We start from the raw sequence: 16,353 nt of genomic DNA, 5'->3' as shown, positions 1-16,353 counted from the left end.
TGCAGCTGGAAATGTCTTATGAGCTTAGCCATCGTCAACGTGTTTTTTTTAAAAATCTGAAGTTAGGCAACATTACAAATAAGTGGTAATGTGCATGCTAACTAGGGGGGAAATCTATAGGCTTTTTGTCAACAGAACAAAAACAGCCGTGTATACTACAATCATCAGAAATCAATAGCTCTTGTAGCCTCGGACATCAAACCCTATGTAGCACACTGTCACTGCTGGGTTTATGCTTAGCGCACAGTGGCCTTGCTGCCAACATGGGTGGATGGCCAGTGGATACTGATGGAGGCAGCAGGTCTAGAATCTAGGGTTACGACACATAACCACTTTTGATGTGAAAACAGAGTTATAAATAAACGGCGTTACTTTTTCAGTAACGAGTAAAAACCACTGTAAGCAGTGATTGGCTAAGGTAGAGGACAATTTCATGGTAAACCAATCAGAGGCAGAGTGGGGCGTCCAGACAAACACAGGCGCACACACCAACGAGGAAGAAGTCACACGCTGTTATGGTGAGTCCAGTGAATCCTTAGTGTTGTTTTAAAAACTTACTTTTCCCCCGTTTAGATAAAAAGCAGCAATTTATATGTGACGTGTGCAGTATGTCCAGGAACAGCGTGTGTTTCCACGTCGGTTACAAACAATTCAAGTCTCATGAAGCACACCGTCACACGCTTCAACATATGAGACAGCTGATAGCAGCCCAAACCCAGGTGATAACTCAATCATCAAAAAGATCAATCTGGATTTTTCTGCTCCACAAAATGTCGTGACAGACAGAACCAAACAGACTGATGGTCAGGTATGTTGTGGAAAACATTCTGCCGTTATCAAAACTTCTAAAACATCCAGTAATGATCATATAGTATAATATAATGATCATAGTATAATGTATCACTATTACATTTTTTTGCACACACACACATTCACACACCAGTGGTGCAACCACTTGAGCCACAGCCGCTGTTTAGAGAGTAACGCAATAGTTACTTTCCCTGATAAATAGTTACTTTTATACTGATGTAATTCAGTTACTTTTTGGGAAAAGTAACTAGTAGCTGTAACAAGTTTTTTTAAGTAACCTCGAGCGCTGGTAATGGCAGATCACTGAAACTGTCTACAGTTCACAGAAGGGGGTGGGGGCTCCACCTCCTCTGCAGGTGACTGAACGAGCCATCTGTCAGTCACCATCCACCATGACGTAACAAGGTAAAACGCTGAAGAGCAAACGGAACAAGCCACAGATGATCTTGCATCTAGCAAGCAACTGTCAGTGTGCTGGTACACGAAGAAAATGATGCGTAAAAGCAGTAGAAACGTGCTTATGGATGAGCAGATGCTTCTCATTGTTAGTATACAGTCTTCAGGCTTTTGGGGGTTACACAACTGGCTCTGACAGATGGCAACCTATGGTTTATTATATCAGTGCGTACTGGCACCTGTTCTGTACATCTATCCAATTTCTTTGATCAAATACTTTAAAACCATCACATACAGATTTATTATTATTATTTGCCACATCTGAGCTCCCTGCCTCACCTGCTTCTGCGCAGGGAACATTGGAGCAGGGATTATAATCGGGGGGGATTACGCGCTACTGTGAAACTGTTATCCTCCATACAGGCACAGGTAATCCAATCACTGGTAACCTTCCAGCACAGCTCTAACAAGTCATTTCCTCTCAAATCGGCGCGGAGTGAGGGCAGAAAACGGCGCTATGAGGCCCCAGAGAAGAGCCAGGTGACAGAATGCCGTTTATTATAAGGGGAAGACCCCGGGCGGGTAAGTTCTGGCAGTAATTTAAGACTTTCTCCAATGACGCATGGGGATCCGGGACAGAATGACGCTCTGTTGGCTTCATTGTTGTCATCTCCACTGTTTTATTCGTAAATGTATTTATTTTTTTAAAGACATTTATCAGTTGTGGCTATAAAATAGAGCAGATTTTCATGCAGGCATGTTTTTGGAAGTTATCTGTGGCAGCAGCAGGTGCGTCTCCACCTTGTTCCTATATATGTCAGCAAGTGACTGAAGTACAGAGCAGCAGCCTATTGCTCCAACTTATTTTGAAGTCCGTCCCTGGTCACAGGGAGAATAACTGACAGCAGGGGGGATTGACCGCCGCCGCCGCCGCCGCTGCTGCTGCCGCCAGCGCGTCCTCTCGGATGCGCCGTGAATCTGCAGGCAGGCACCCGGATGTGGCAAAAATGTTTGGCGCTCGTCAGGCTGTGCGCTCGGCAAACATTTTATAATTACACGGCGCCGCTCAGGTTCGCGCCGTCGACATCTCTGGCTGTGTGTGTGTTTTTTCCCAATGATGAGTTGGATTTAAAACGTATCTTTTCAATGTGGATTCGAGGATGCAAGAGGCGGATGAACAGTCTGAAGGTAAAAAAAAAAAAACACGGAGCGCAGGAGTTGGAGCGCTGCGAGAGGGGGCGAGACCGCTCTTTGGTTTATTCTCTGCTTAATCCGTGTCGTTTTTATGTTCATCTGCATGATACGGTTTTTTTCACCCCCCACTTATTCCCGTGGAGGGATTGTGTCGGTGTTTGTTCTGGTTGGGATGACAGCGCTCATTAAAATCCACAGGGAAGCGAGTTTTCCGAAAAAAAGCATCAGCATGTTTGGTATAATATGGTCAGACAGTCCTTAGGGAATCATGTGACATGTTGAGGATAAAGATCCTGCTCAATCAACTTTCACTTTCTTTTCTTTTTATAATGAGAGTTTAGAAGTGTTAAAAAACAAAGTGGAGGGAGTGCAGCCTGTGGCAGTCCGGCAGAAGTGCTTGGATAATTCCTGTTACATCTTATATATCTATATAGGCCTGTTTGACAGGCAGTGAGCATCATTAACAGCATCAACAACAGTCTGTAATTTTGCCACATGTTGCAGCTTATATGAAGCTCCGCTCATTCAGACACAAACTCAGGTTCAGTGTTGGGTTTCTCACCTCAGTTTACAGCTGAATTGAAGGTGAGGCTGATAATACTTGCATGATGTCTTTAACATCATGACGTTTACTTTTTGTTAAATGTAGCCACTAGTAAAATAAACAAACCTGTATTTGTTGATATGAAAAGTTATTTACAGTCTTCTCTGTGTCCCTGCTGTAGATGTGACTGTGTCAAGGGCACACACTCGTGGCTGCATTGATTTTAAAAGAGTGTGTTTATCTCATTCAGGCTGTCCTGCTGCCTCTCTCTCTCATTTACACATTCACTTACAAAGCTATCCTCAATTTTATGATTCTTTCCAAAATTCCAATCCGTATTGGTGTAAAGGGTGTTAATGAATGTATGACATTATTAATGATATGTTTATGTCCGACTTATTGTTATGTTCCTTTTGCAGCTTAAAGCGTCTACATTTTCAAAATAGCCAGTTTGGCTGCCCCCCAGTGGTTACATTAAAAACAACACGCCACCCCCCCCCCCCCCCCCCAGATGTAAACAAAGAAGAGAGTGTGGTGCAAGGAGTAAAAACAAAAGCAGAATGTCAAGTGCAGAGACGTGTCAGTTTTAGAAACATGCTTCATAATGGTTCAGATGGTGTTTTTTGCTGTTCATTAATATCATTGTTAGCTTGTTTGTCTCCTTCTTATTGGCCTGCATGCGGCGCTGTATGATGTAATCGACCCAGCGTTAACGTGTAAATAACAAACATGTGTGATGTCAGTGTGTCTGCAGGATAGAATCCGATCTGTGAACTATAGAGTGTTTAGCTGGAGGCTGCATTCAATCACTGTCACAATGTTAAAATGTGTAGACACATGTGCAGCTGAGCTTTACTGTCTCCATTTTGTCTCTTCCCTCATCATCAGGGGCACAGTATGCCAGCAACAAAAGGACCACTTCCTCCACTGACACCTCGGCACTCTGGTCAGAAGGCCGCACCCACCTACACCAGCTCCATCCACCTGAACCCCTGCAAGCTCCAGCAAGCACCGGCAAGCCCGTCGGGTCCTCTTATGGCCTCCTCAGGGCCAACAGCAGTATCCAGGGATCCAGTGGGTCTGGGACTGGCGTCAGCCCGGTCCTCGCTTGGCATGCCGCCATCAGTGCTGCTCGCCAAGCGCAAGGGGCAGATGCCGCGAAGCCCAACATGAACTCTCGCCCCTCGGTTTGCACCACCGGACCGGCTCCCGTGGGTTCGCTGGCGCAGAGGAAGAGGCAGCAGTATGCCAAAAGCAAAAAGCAGGGAGGATCCACCAACAGCAGACCACCCAGAGCTCTATTCTGCCTCACCCTCAACAACCCCATCCGCAGGGCCTGCATCAGCCTGGTGGAGTGGAAGTATCCTTAACTCACCATTAAATGTGTCAAATTAAGTTTACACAATCCAGCTTAAGAATGCCGTCACCTGTTTTCTCCTTTATTCTTCCTTAATCACTTCTTTTTAGACCGTTTGATATCTTTATACTTCTGTCTATTTTTGCCAACTGTGTGGCCTTAGCCATCTACATCCCCTTTCCTGGAGACGACTCCAATTCTACCAACCAAGAACTGGTGAGTAGAAACAACAGGATGCCAATCGATCTTCCTAAATATATCCCAATGACTCTATACTGCGGTGTATAAGCAGATATATATTGGACACAGTGATTAACAGTTTATATTTTCTGTTAATGTTTCTCTGAATACGTGGCATCACCATCTGATAATATAGGCTAGATATAAGTGTACTTTATAGTTTGAAATATATGCCTAGTATCATGTGTTTTAGATCGAAAAGACATGCACACAGAAAGAGTGGCAAATCAGGATAAAAGTGTTTACTGATCTAGTTAGGTTGCCTTTTATTAACAACATGGACTTATAAACAGTAAGAACAACAAAATAGATTTAGACAACCTTAATGCATTTGCATTGCTTGACTATACTTATGTTTTAATTTGTTCATTTCTAACACTTAATCATAAAACAGTCACAGTCAACTGCTGGATTTCTTGTGTGCTACATATTTTGCACGAGTGTGATTGGCTGGATGTGTGAGTTTCCTCACTGGGCTTTCCCAGCATCATTTGGGTAGATGTGTTGGGTTTCATTGTTTTGTTGACACACACAGACACACACACACACAGATCCTGCTGTGTTTGTTCACAAAGACACACACACACTCAGTGGGTCACCCTCTGTGTCACAGCAGCTTCATACGGGAAACGACACAGGGGGAGTAGCCTGCATAATTACTATCATCTCACAGCATCAAAATAACAATTAATGCTTCACACTAAAATGAATGACTTTATCTCATCATAACTGTGCAAGATCATCTTGACACTTGGTAAAATCTTCAGTAACAATTAAAAGCAGTTTTTCTGTTGTCGTTTTGTAAATATGAGTCCCTTACATATCCAAATCTCAGCTGTAAACAAGGCTCTACAGGTCATTAGACTGTTATCAGGGCTTGTCTTTAGGCTTTAATTGTAGGAAATTAGACCCTGTTGCAGCCATTAGTAGGCCTGATTGGGCAATATCATCCATCATGAGTAAGTGCTTGCTGGTGTCTCTGGTGGGACTCAGAATAGTGGGTAACAATTTTAGGCTAAACTTACTCTGTTCTTTATCAGTGAGTGATGGAAAATGAAGGTAAAAATGAGAGTCAGAGGAAAAACAGTGACTGCAGGAGTAGAACCCCAGTCACCTGCACAAAAGTCTTTTTGACGAATAGGATGACAACAGTCTTGTGATAAAGGACATTTAACGGGACAGGAACAGGTTAAAAGGTCCTAATATCAAAGCAGTATATTTTAGGAGAGCAGTCCCTCTCCCTGTTCATGTCTACTGACACTGGCATGCTGTCTCAGCACCTGTGAGCTCCTCCTCTATCAAACTCTCAATGTCAGGTTAAATCCACGTGGGGCAGCGGACAGCTGGGCCTGTCGCAGCGACTCCTCTCACTCTGTTCTGATGTGATAAACCTCAGGCATCTTGTTGTCCAAAGAAGTTTGAATTCAAGCTCTCATGAAGCTGGATTATGAGATTTAGGATGCAGGTTTTTTTTTTCTTTTTTTGAGCATGTTGGATACACAGCAGAGATCAGGAATATCTACAATAAAGCTTCAGTTTGCGTGTGTTTACCCAGACTGTATCGCCAAAAGAGCAGCATAAACTTTTGATAGAGGCTTAATCCTAAAAGTACAGCAGCGTCCTCAGACCACTTTGTCATGCAGCGCACACATTTGTGTGTGTGTGTTTTTTTATTTCCTCTGAGGCTGGAAAGTGACCTTCTTAGCTTCATTGGGAATCATGTTTGTGTGTGTGTTTGAGTGCATGAGTGAGAGACAGGCAGAGAGAAACGTACCATGCTCCATCAACAGATGGGGATTATTCACGCTATCCAAGTCTACGCTCATCAGTCGCAATGTACAGTAGCTCCGTGTGTGAGAAGGAAAAAGTATGTTCTGTCACAAAGAGTTACATGTTGGACACAGACACATCAGAGGCAGAGTTATCTGCAATTAGTCATTGATCATTCTGATCAAGTTTTTTCTTTTCTTATTTGATATTGTTCACCATATTGATCATTTCAATTGTTAATCTTGTAATCTTCCTGTGTATAGATGTACCTCCTACATCTGATATGCATTCACAAACACAGAAAACCATCTCTTATTTTCATCCCTTCACTTATGATTGGCATATATATGAATAATCAGCATTAAGTGTTTGGATACAGTTTTTCCAGCCCACTCAGAAGCACACAGTGGTAGGACTGTATTTGTTGATACAGCCATAAACATTTCTGCAGTTGTGGGAAGGTGTAGCCCACTTTGTTGATCAGTCATCTAGTTGCACAACAACAACAACAACACTGAGAAGTAACGTGACCAATTACGTCTAAAAAACAACAAAAAAGCCCTGTGGGCTCCTGTTTCTGCAGGTTTGATGTGATGAATCATTTAAAATGGTGACAGTAAGCTCACAAATAATGCTGTTTTTTAATGACATGAAATGAGTGTTTGATTTCAGTTAAAGTCACATTGTGGTGGTGTGGTGACAGTGGCCAGTGAAAGTGGCTTGTTGTAAATAGGAGATATTTGCAGTGTTATTAATGTTTTGAAAGGCTTTGTTTAAACCAAGCTGCAACCTCCGGGGCTCAGACTTGAAGCAAGTCTGGAAGTGAGAAAAGTTGCAGTTCACACCAGAACTTAGCTTGCCTACTCACAGTCTACTAATTTGGCCAAATATCAGTGTATAATTATTTTCTAAAATAATCACATTAATTACAAAGTGCATATTAGTGCAAAATAAACCTTCACAAAACTAGAATAGTTTTAGTCTGAATGATTTCACTCAGCTGCATGCATATATAATCTTTTCAGGGTCTTTCAGGATGGATCTCATAAGTGCTTTCAGTGTCACTGTTTAAGTTTGAGGGATCCGTGCGATGATAAGTATGTGTTTTGTTTTGTGTACAAGGTTGTGTGTGTTATAATGATGGATGGAACGTGCAGGAGGACAGAGAAAGTGTGTGTCTGTGTGTGTGCGAGCAGGTTGAGGGATTAAGCTCGGCAGTGGATTAGTCGTCACTAAATGAGTGGAGGTTGCAGACAGAAAGAGGGAAAGAGGGATGGATGGATGGATGGATGGATTGAATGGGTGGAAGCTTACAAGTGGGAGGGTCCATTGAGATTTGGTGAACAATGTCATGTGACATATGTTTCCCTCTTTCTATCTTGTCTATTGATCTATTTGTCTACATGTGTTAAGCTAATATGTTTTTGTTTTGTTAATATTCACATGCAACCTGCACTTATGTGTTTGTGTTAGAAAGGGTGAGGATTTCCATGCAGGGCGCTACAGTTTGTTTTTCTATTGCTGTCAGTCATTGTTTAGGCAACACATCTACATGGTTAGGTTTTGGAACAGATTGTATTTTGGGTATTGGTTGCTGCAACGCCATCTAAAACGTGGCTACGGCCTGATGGTTTCTGGTTGTCTAACACTGTAAACTCATTATTGAAGTCTCTATTCACATAGACTAGTATTACAGACTGATGCTCTCTAAGAAAGCTAGGCTGACATCACCTGTGGTTATATGTAAATGGTGCCCACCATTCCAGATAGCAAAACTGGTTTGGCCCCAAATCACTTCAGCGCTCTTATCCGGCCTACTTACGGCATGGATTGATGGCACTTGGAGTGATCCACATCTTAGCCACAAGCGGGCCACACCATATCCACATCCTGACTAAAAATGAACCAAATATATCATGTGGGCCACAGTGTAAAGAAAAACATTTTAGCCAAAAATAAATTTAAAAATTTTGAGCCACATTTGCTATTTTACATGTGGGTCACTTGAGGCTCATATTCATTTCATCAGGGCCAGATGAAGGCCACGGTTGTGGTAGCAAAGACAGAAGTGGTCCACAGTGGGACCCTCACTGACTGAACAGTAAAGTTTTGCCTTTTTAATGATATCAGAGAATGTTTTTTTTTAACCCACACCATGATCTTTAACTGAATCTAACCTTATTTATATATAACCACCAGCCACCATCATTAGATGATGTTGAATTCTCCCATATTGTTTGCCAAACAGTGTTTGATGTGTTGGAACACGTGTGCCCAAGTGAAAAGTGGAGAGTGTATATTTATATGGGCACACAGATCTGATCCTTAGTCCCACTTTTAGAATCTACCTTGATTGTGGCCCTAAACGTGTGACTTTAGTTAAACAATCTACTCAACTCTCAACTCAACTCAACTTTATTTATAGAGCACTTTAAAATCAACCAAGTTGGCCAAAGTGCTGTCCACAAATACAAAAGCATATAAAACACATGAAGATAAAAAGAACAATAAAAACATAGTAAAAACATAAAACAGTAAAAGTCAACATCTCAGACTGAGTTAAAAGCCAAAGAGAAAAGGTATGTTTTCAAAGAAGATTTAAAAGCTACAAGAGAGTCAGTCTGCCTAATGTGCAGGGGCAGATTGTTCCATAGTTTGGGGGCAGTGACTGCGAAAGCACGATCCCCTCTAGATTTCCTCTTTGTTTGTGGGACTATTAAAAGAGACTGATCTGCCGACCTAAGAGAGCGTGAGGGAGTGTATGGCTGAAGCAGGTCAGACAGATACTGTGGGGCGAGGCCATTAAGACATTTAAAAACAAATAAAAGAATTTTAAAATCAATCCTAAAATGCACTGGGAGCCAATGAATGGAAGCTAAAACCGGAGTGATGTGCTCAAATTTTTTGGTACCTGTTAAAAGACGGGCTGCAGCGTTTTGAATTAATTGCAGACGAGACAGCAGCGTCTGGCTGAGCCCAACATAAAGTGCATTACAGTAGTCAAGTCTACATGAGATAAAAGCATGGATTAAAATCTCAAAGTGATGTCTTGATAAAAATGGCTTGACTTTGGCTAGTTGTCGTAAATGATAAAAACTGGACTTGACAACTGATTTGATCTGCACATCAAATTTCAGACCACTGTCCATTTTTACCCCTAGATTTGTGGCTGTTTGTGTCACATGTTGACTCAGAGGACCCAGATCCACATGAATTCTGGAAGCATCACAAGGGCCGAACAACATGACTTCAGTTTTTTCGTCATTCAGGCTGAGAAAGTTTAATGACATCCATGCCTTAATCTCTGCAATACACTCTAAAAGTTTCTCTAAACAAGAAGCCTCTCCCTGTTTTAGTGGCAGATAAATTTGACAGTCATCAGCATAACAATGAAATGTTATGCTGAAATGCTATGTTCCCTTTCATATTTTTCCCTGATGTGCACTGGGGTAGTATTAATTTAAAACATTAAACTTCACTGTCTGTTTGCTATTCTGTGTGTTCGCCACAAGCTACAGGCAGATCGAAGTCGTCTCATTTAAGACTATTATTATAGCTATTTGACATGGAGCACGAAGGCCTAGAGTCACAGTACATGCTGTCCTTTCTTATTCGTGGTCATTGTTTTGTTTGTTTTTCACATTTGTGACTTGTGTTCTCTTCTCATCTCTCTGTCGCTCTCAGATGATCAGATGTGTCATTCTTTCTACTGACTCAGTTTCTTCCTGTGGTTTTCATGTCTGCTTTTCCTCTCAGTTTCTCTTGGGTCTAATAATCTTCTACCTTTTGAAATGTAGTCACTTTCTCTCTGCTGTTCTCTACAGCTCTCCCCACTGTGCAGAGAATAATATCCCGTTAAGCCGGTGTGTGATTTAGCAGATTTATGACGGCCACTTTGACGACTGGCTGACTAACATACACTGATGATCAGCTCATAATCCTATAAGAGTCCTATATGAATGTACTATGTGAGAGTACCGTGTGTGTGTATGCATGTGAGAACAGCTTAATGACCTCGTCTTTGGAGTGTACATGCTCAGTCTGCTCACTGTAAGCTGACACAGACAATATGTAGTTTTTTGGCGGACATATTGACAGATGATTGGATAATGAATCTTAGTAAGTGAAAGTAAACAAGCCCCCATTGCATGATAGGATAATATAGCAATATAGGATTTTTCTTTTGGCTGATATCCAGAGACTGGTCACAACCGCTTACACAGCAACATTAGTCTGTTCTTGGATAACCAATCAGAAATGAGGATTACGTTGGTGCAAATTTCCAGATTACCCACAATCCTTCACCTTGCCATGAGTCAGTCAAATGTGCCCACATAATTGTCTAATGCAGAGTTGAACATCAAGGTTGAAGTCATGGTAACAAGACAATAATGCCCTGGTTACAGCCACAGGCAGATGCTGCGGCAGGCTGTTACACTGTAGTGAAAATTTCAATAAGTACTCTCATAAACAGACCTGGAAATATCTTTAGGGATTTTCTTCCAAGTTTCCAATGTTATTCTGTGATTGTAACGTGTTTCATTGCACTCAGTCTGCAGACAAGGCAAATCACTGATTATATACTGTGGCTGTGATGGGATAATTTGTACAAGGAAGGGTTAATAAATGAGCTTTGGCTGCTGTTATGTAATTTAATATACTATGAAACCAAACCTGACGTGTAGATGTTTGTTTTTTCTTACACGCACTGTTAAAGTTTTAAAGTGGGTCTGTTCACCATCTTGAGTTAACTTTCAGTGTGTGTCTTGTCCTAGCATCCAGGCTGTGTAGCATTAGGTACCCACCAGCCATGTGTGAGCTTATTGATATTGACATTTCATTGGAAAATGATTAAATGTAGTGGACATGCTTTTGTTTCTGTCACAAGAATACGTGTGTCTACCAAACCTGCGCATGTTTTGAGTGCAAGTCTGAGAACAGAATGTCAGGTTGCGTCATTTTTCTCTCAGTCAGGGATTAAAGGTTTAGAGAGGAGGAGAAATGAGGGTCACATTAAGCAGCACACTGGCCCACCCAGCACGTGGGTGTCTGTCTGTGCGGGGTTGTGTCTTTTTGCATACGTGTGGGTGAAGAAGGACACATCACTTTGCCTTTAGCCTTAGAGGTTTATTATATTTCAGAACTGAGCAATGAATGGACGAATTGTATTGCATTATTATTTCATAAAACTGTGATGTCCACTGATCATAATTTTACTTGAAACATCAGAAAAAATACAAATATTTTACAGACACAGATGTTTGTGTCAGCAGATATTTTGCCAATTTGATTGTTAATTATTTCCTGAAAGAAAAATTGTAGACACTGCTCAAAAAACAAAGGGAACGCAATGTAACTCCAAGTCAGTCACACCTCTGTGAAGTCAGCCTGTCCAGTTAGGATCAACACTGATTGTGAATCAGTGTTGATGCAAATGGAACAGACAACAGGTGGAAATGAGAGGCAGTTATCAAGACAGCCCCTATAAAGGAGAGGTTCTGCAGGTGCTGACCACAGACCATTTCTCTGCTCTCGTCCTTTCTGCCTGATGTTTGATCACTTTTGCATTTTGTCAGTGCTCTCACCCCTAGAGGTAGCATGAGGCGGTGTCTACAACCCACACAAGCTGCTCAGGTAGCAGCTCCTCCAGGATGGCACATCAATGGGAGCTGTGGCAAGAAGGTTTGCTGTGTCTGTCAGCACAGTGTCCAGAGCATGGAGGAGATACCAGGAGACAGGCCAGTACACCAGGAGACTGCTACCTCCTCCTTTGTGCCAAGAGGAACAGGAGGAGCACTGCCAGAGCCCTGCAACATGACCCCAGCAGGCCACTAATATGCATGTTTCTGCTCAAACTGTCAGAAACAGACTCCATGAGGGTGGTATGAGGGCCCGACAAGTAGGGCTTGTGCTTACAGCCCAACACCGCGCAGGGTGATTGGCATTTGCCAGAGAACACCAAGATTGGCAGATTCACCATTGGCGCCCTGTGCTCTTCACAGATGAGAGCAGGTTCACACTGAGCACATGTGACAGATGTGACAGAGTCTGGAGACACCGTGAAGAACGTTCTGCTGCCTGCCACATCCTCCAGCATGACCGGTTTGGTGGTGGGTCAGTAATGGTGTGGGGAGACATTTCTTTGGAGGTATAGCCCTCCATGTGCTAGCTAGAGGTGCCATTAGGTACCAGGATGAGATCCTCAGACCCATTGTGAGACCATATGCTGGTGCCCTGGGTTACTTCTGATGCATGACAATGCTAGGCCTCATGTGGCTGAAGTGTGTCAACAGTTCCTGCATGATGAAGGCATTGATGCTATGGACTGGCCTACCCGTTCCCCAGACCTGAATCCAATCCAGCACATCTGGTACATCATGTCTCGTTCCATCCACCAATGACTTGTCTTAAGGAACTTCCACTCAAGTTGGATCAGCCTGTAATGTGATTTTCCACTTTCATTTTGAGTATGGTTCCAAATCCAGACCTCAATGGGTTAATAATTTTGATTTACATTGATCATTTTTATATTATTTTGTTCTTAGCATATTCCACTATGTAATGAATGAATGATTTTTAAGCAGTCTATGTGTGAGGTCTGTCCACACACACACCCACACACACACACCCACACCCACACACACACACACACAAATCAATTGATAGTATTGGTAATTAGACTAGGGCAGCTAGTGACTGTGTGTTGACCTAGTAAGTCAACCTCAGTAGTTTAACACAGCATACTTATCCCCACTGCTTCTGTTGGCTTCAGTTTGTGTGTGTAATGATGTATGTGGGTAGGTTTACGGAACCATGATCCTTAGGTGTTCTCTGTGAGCAGTGTGTGAGATAAAGCCTCCTCATTAACAGCCACAGAAAGGCAGAGATTGTGTGTGTGTGTGTAGTCACTGTTAAAGTAGCCCTAGGACATCTGTGATCATACAACTTTATTAGAGTGCAGTCCCAACATTGTGAGTCATTTCCTTCCTCCTCTGAGTTGTCACTCCTCTTCCTCATTATCATGTGTTAAATATAGAGTCTCCATGTAACTGCAGTGAACCAAACACACTGTGTGTTAGACTGGAGGAACATACACACTCACTGAGGTTAGATGTTAATGGTGTAACACTTTAAATGTTTGCATATTAGCTAAATATTACACTTTGTAGTTTGAGGTATTTGTTACCAAAAAGCACACTTCTTTTTTTTAATTGGCTACAGAGCAGTGTGAAGTCCACACACAGACCAAATGACTACAACACAATGTTCTGCTTGGCTTGACCAAATTTTGATCTGCTGAATACAAGGATGTACGCTATACATTGGAAGCTAAAAACTAATAAACTATAAACTGTTTCAGATGACTGTGTTTAAGGAAAATGAAGGAAAGTGACAGTAGATTGAAGGACCAGGAAATATGATGAGATTATCTGTTAGAGCTTAGCAGGTTTATGGCTCATGGGACAAATGAGAATTTATAACCCGACTGTAAGCAGTGATCTAAAGCCTGCAGCATGCCTGTGACACTGTGACTCTCACACATTATATATATATAACCATAAATATGACAAATCCATGTCACTCAGGTAAGATAATGTCCTCTGTAATATATGGGCATTCAGAGGTGCAGAGCTATATATATAAATATATATCTATATCTATATCTATATCTATATCTATATCTATATATATATATGTGTGTGTGTAAGGGGGGGAGGGGGAGTGTTTGTTATGTTGTGGCATCTTCCATATTGAATTGTGTTTTTTTGTCCAACCTGCTGTGGGTAAGAGTTTCCACCCATATAGTAAGTAGGAGGTAATATTTTACACAGCCACAGACTCCAATGTTGGAATGTTTAACTTTACAGTGGACCTCCTGTTGTAAAGTTTCCTTACATAGGTGAATTTTTGTATTTCCCACTTCTTTGTGTGACCATTGTGTGATCATGTTGAGTGACAGGTAGGTGCAGACTTACAGCCAAGGTTCCCGCTTCCATGACTGCCCGCCCACCTTAGCTCTACTGTCCTGCATGAGGTCAATTACGTCTAAACTATAACATGAATTTGCACTCTTTTTTACATTGTGGAGCATAATGGTGATTTTTCTGTTTGTGTGGAGGTTTAATCAGCTAATTTAGTCATTAATCTAGTGTCATTTTCAGTGTCTCTGATGCTGCTGAAAAGACAGTGACCTTTGTTGTGGTTGTGAGATGTTAAAGGAGGCAGTGAATACATGTTTACTGGTGACGGTGTGTTGGATATTTAAATGTTATGTGATGCATGTGCTGTACATGTATTTTAACTTGCTGGGTGTTTACCAAGATTTTGTGCCGCCTCCTTGTTTTACATACAGCACAGCCTGCTGCCGTGACAACTGTGGCCATGGAGACTTGAGGAATGTCTGTGTAGAAGGCAATTAACAGGAGAGAGATAGGAGAGGAGAGGCAGACTGAGAGGAGGGCGAGATGAATGGGAAATTGAGAAAAGAAGCAGAGGACAAGAGAGTGGTCAAGAGTGTGGACAAAAGTAAGAAGGAGAGGGGGACGAGGGAGGACAAGGATGTGATGATAAGAGCGAGAAGAAAGGGAAGGAGGGGTGGGGAGGTGATTGTAGGTGATTGAAGGATGAGAATGAGGAAGAACTGAAGATGAGGAGATAAGATCATGTTATCCTCATTCTGTTATTAATGTGCATCCTTTGCTAATCAGGTTCACACAAGTTAACACTTTAACGTTGCCGTCATTTTCTTAGCTTGGAGCTTAGTGATGACCCATGATACAGCATATACTGAACTATTTTAGGCTGTTTCTGGGCTGTTTTTTGATCTGCACAATCCACTCCAGACTCTGAATCTACTGAATTTCACTCTTGTCGAGTCAGACACTTTTCTCAGTAGCAGAGCATCAGATGTTACCATGGCGATGAGATGTGTTCTGTAGACAAATATGACAGATACAAATTATGGAGGCCAGTTTGGTGAAGTGGTGACCTCTGTGAATAAGAGGAACAGCTGCTGGAAACAGTCACTATTGTTAGCCTTGTTAACGATGCTAACAGATCTACTCGCCTTAGATCTGTTAAGGAGCTACTGTTCCTCCATGTTGAGTTTTCCCCCACAACCTGATCCCGGATAAGTGAAAAAAAATGATGAAATATGAACGGACAAAGTGGTTGTAAGTGGCCTATAGGGAGTTTTCTACACATACAGTGTGAGCACTCAGGCCGTGGTACATTGTGAGCTTTGAAATGACATCATGAGTAGCACAGTTGGAGCTGGAAGTAGAAAACAATATTTCTCAGATCGAACAGCGTGCGCCCATTACCAAGGTCAAGGTAGCAACAGGGAGAGCAAACATATAAAATGACTGTTTCTCCATGTGTAATCGCTTTTAGCAGGATTAAAGGTTCACTTTTGTTCAGATGAGGCAGGTCTTCCATCATCTAAAGGCACACATCTTCCTCCTCTGTACTCTCCTGACGTTTACGCCACGGCGTAATTGTTCCATTTTAGTTCGATGGTTGAGTAAAATCACAGGTAATGAGCAAATAGATTGAATTTGACTCAATGAGATGCGTGGGTAAAACAGACTTGGCAGAATGTCCCCAACTGATGAACATTCCCACAGCGTGCACTGCCTTTCTCACTCAGTGATGCACATTAAATGATTCTTAGTCACATCAGAGCAGCAGTTACAGCAGAGCTCGTATCTGTATTGTACAATCTACATCCATCCTGACATCACAGAGAAGACGTCCTTTTCTGTGATGGAGAAAATTTAACATGGCTCCTTCACAAAGCTAGAATTCAGTGTGTTAATTCTCTACGAGAATAAGAAGAACACTAACAGTGATAAAACTGACTCTAATATTATTGTGTTCCCAGGCAGTGAGCAGGAAATCCTCCGCCTTTCTGGCCTCCATTAATCTCATTAAAACCAAAGGGAACAGAGGCTAATAGGAACTGATTGGCCTGCTTCTGGGTGCCCTGCTGAATCACCTGCATGCACATGACCGCACACACACTGGCTAGCACACAGACACT

At 42.2% G+C, this 16,353-nt stretch overlaps 1 protein-coding gene across 1 annotated transcript in view; it reads left to right on the top strand.

Moving 5' to 3' along the window:
• The first annotated feature begins 2,212 nt into the window (after positions 1-2,212).
• The window catches only part of cacna1db (calcium channel, voltage-dependent, L type, alpha 1D subunit, b), a 52,187-nt gene continuing 38,046 nt past the window's right edge, over positions 2,213-16,353 (top strand). Inside the window, exons 1-3 of the mRNA XM_028409326.1 lie at positions 2,213-2,394; positions 3,833-4,304; positions 4,412-4,517. Coding sequence (XP_028265127.1) covers positions 2,367-2,394; positions 3,833-4,304; positions 4,412-4,517 — 606 coding nt within the window. The 5' untranslated portion in view covers positions 2,213-2,366. The remainder of the gene's footprint in view (positions 2,395-3,832; positions 4,305-4,411; positions 4,518-16,353) is intronic.

Source organism: Parambassis ranga, chromosome 7 (assembly GCF_900634625.1).
Source record: "Parambassis ranga chromosome 7, fParRan2.1, whole genome shotgun sequence".
NCBI lineage: Eukaryota > Metazoa > Chordata > Actinopteri > Ambassidae > Parambassis > Parambassis ranga.
Note: the sequence above shows the minus strand (reverse complement) of the source record. Positions and strands in the feature narration are given on the sequence as shown.